Below are 2798 nucleotides of genomic sequence, written 5' to 3'. Positions count from 1 at the left end.
TACATATGGGTACTCTCGCACGATCGATACATCATCCACTGTCGTCTTACCCTTATCCCGGGTATCCATAACATAGGCGACATACCCTGCGCAACCCTGCTGAAGGTAGCGCCTCACCCTCATTGCTGAACATAAAGTTGGTCCACATGGTGACCTCTCGCCCTGAATCACTAAACCTCCCCCACTAGGAGTCCGAACTCTCACTAGCTGTTGCTCATAGTTAATCACTACCCCGTTAGGGATTAACTAGTCCATGCCCACTATAATCTTATTCCCTCGCAGGGGAATGGGGACCAAATCCACGAAAAACTGCTCGTCAAACAACCGCAATGTACATCCTCGATGCACCCTCGCAACCCGAACGATCCTATCATCCGTTATCTTTACATCCAATGGACAGTCTAGCTCCCCAGGAGCTCCAACAAATCGCTTTCTAAGCGCGAGCGACACAAAAGATCGGGTGGCCCCCGTATTGAACATTATCAAAGCTGATATACCGTTCACTAAGAACGATCCTATAACAAAACAAGTAAACATAATCGATAATCAATACAAATAAAGAGATAAGGAAAGAATACATACCCATCACAACATCGGGAGCTTCACGTGCATCCTCTGCAGTAAGCTGAAAAGCCCTGCTCCTAGCCGTAGGCGCCTCAACCCGACCCTGATGGCCATCTGTAATCCTCAACGTAGCAGGATCGGGCGCCGCCACCTGTCCTGCCGCTGCTAAACCTGGACACTGGGCCCTTTTGTGGCCCCTCTGATTGTATTGAAAGCAAACTAGATTTGAAATTGTTGTGGTGTTGGTGGTAGCAGTACAATCCCTACTCATATGTCCAGTTCGACCGCACTTGAAGCAGCCCGAAATCCCTGCCTTGCATGCCCCCTCGTGCATATTGCCGCACTTTCCATACCTTGGGCTTCTTGCCTGAACTGCCTGTCTAAACCCCATCTGGTTTCCTCTTCCTCTCTATCTCAAAATCCAGCTTCCTCTCCCAAGTCCTAGCAATCATATTCTCTAGCGTCTTGCAGCTGGATCAGCTCACAAACTGGCGGATATCACTCCGCAGCATCTCGTTATATCGGGCCTTTTTCATCTCCTCGTTCGCCACGTACTGCAGAACGAGAAGGGCCCTCTCCCTGAACATAGTGATGATCTCGGCCACCGTATTCGTAGTCTGCTGGAGTCCTTGAAACTCCCTTGCCAGCTAATGCACCTCAATCACAGGTGCAAACTCCATCCTGAACCTGGCCGAGAAATCACTCCAAGTCATCGCATCAGTAGCGGTATCATCACCAATAGCTCTCCCAACCTCCTCCAAGCAATCTCGTGCCATGTCCTTCAGCAGGCAAGAAACAAGTCGAACCTTGTCCCCCTCGGGACATCTGTTGGTGCGAAAGGCGTTGGCGACATCTACCAAGCATCTTTCGCTAGCAATGGGGTCACGAGCCCCATGATAGTTGGGAGCTCCATAGGATCTAAACTCCTTGAATGAAAGTGTGCGTGACCCCATCATGGACGCTACCTCAGTGCGAAATGCACTCAGCATTCAAATGCTCTAGGATATCTTCCTTGATCGTATTGAAGATCATAGGAGTTCGGTCTAAAATGATACGCGTGACCTCGGATGATGAACTCTCTTGTCTGCTCGTCTAACTGCCTGACTCTAGAGCTCGAGCTCGATGCCTCACTAGCGCCTGAAGTGCCAACTGGTCTAGTGCATAGCGTCACCATACTAAAAATACACCATAACAAACATCAGAATATGTTGGGTTTTAAGCATTCTAACACTCCTAACTGTACATGCAACCCTAACTACCTTGGATCTATGTTTTCTCTATTATACATGCAATTATGAACTTTCCAATGTATTAGCCTATCTAGCATACAATAATTGATACTTGGGTAATCAAATGGATAGAATACATACCTTTTTTTTGATGTAGCTTGTCTTCATGAAGCTTGAGTGCCTAGTGCCCCAAGTGTGACACGTCAAATGTTTCACACAACACCATGAACTCTTGGAATAACCTTGAGAATAAGGATACTTGATTCTCTCTAGTGAAATAGGCTAGCCCTCTTAGTGTACCCACATTAGTGCCAATTTCACCAACCAAGGACCTCTTTATATAGTGTGGAGATTAGGGTTAAACCCTAATACCCATGACCTTTCATTTCTTATGATCCATGGGTTAAACACTCCATGGACTATCCATGAAAGCTTAGCCCAACTTAAATGAACTTGGCCCATCACACATATATATCTAAGAGTCCATATTTAATTAATTCCTTTTGATCACTTAATTAATTATAAATTAATTATTGATCAATAATAATTAAATAATATGATTATATATTAATATATTAGAACTTATAGTATATTAATATAAATCACTAGTATCCTTTTTCTTCATCTTGTCAATCCAATTGTCCCGATGCCATGCAACCCAAATGGACCATGCCGGGTCGGGTCAAATCTTACCAATTATAGTTATAGACTTAGACATTAATCCAACAAAATACTCATCATACATCGAAGCATCATACACACTACAAGTTCCCTGGGTTCATCCCAGCCTTCCTTAATTCGAGTACGGATTCTCTGCTTTCAGTAGTATGGGCCCATACTACCTTCCACATCTATCCGTACTTTCTTCAAAACTTGCCTTGACTTCACGAAGTCCCTTCTACTATTACTACCTCACATGCTAATCTCATCCTAGGCTTGCCCTAGGTTAATCACCATCCCACTCTCCGCCATTAGCTGCATCAGAAGTCCTTGTTATCTCCCCCC

General features: G+C 45.0%; 1 protein-coding gene across 1 annotated transcript; it reads right to left on the bottom strand.

The window, feature by feature from the left end:
- Positions 1–246: 246 nt before the first annotated feature.
- On the bottom strand, positions 247–955 carry LOC145095593 (uncharacterized). The gene is made up of 2 exons (XM_079033446.1): positions 583–955; positions 247–515 (listed from the first exon to the last, which is right to left on the bottom strand). The coding sequence occupies exons 1-2, from the start codon at positions 953–955 to the stop codon at positions 247–249; spliced, it is 642 nt and encodes a 213-aa protein (XP_078889572.1).
- Between the last annotated feature and the right edge of the window lie 1843 nt (positions 956–2798).

The sequence above is a fragment of the Lactuca serriola genome, chromosome 3, assembly GCF_051521515.1.
Source record: "Lactuca serriola cultivar US96UC23 chromosome 3, Lser_US96UC23_V15, whole genome shotgun sequence".
NCBI lineage: Eukaryota > Viridiplantae > Streptophyta > Magnoliopsida > Asterales > Asteraceae > Lactuca > Lactuca serriola.
This window is presented reverse-complemented; position numbering and strand designations above follow the sequence as displayed.

Excerpts from the sequence above, each read along its gene's own strand:
- LOC145095593 (XM_079033446.1), bottom strand. The coding sequence starts at position 955 with ATGGGGTTTAGACAGGCAGTTCAGGCAAGAAGCCCAAGGTATGGAAAG. Across the intron at positions 516-582 it reads AGCTCCCGATGTTGTGATGG|GATCGTTCTTAGTGAACGGT; the intron begins GTATGTATTCTT and ends GTTTTGTTATAG.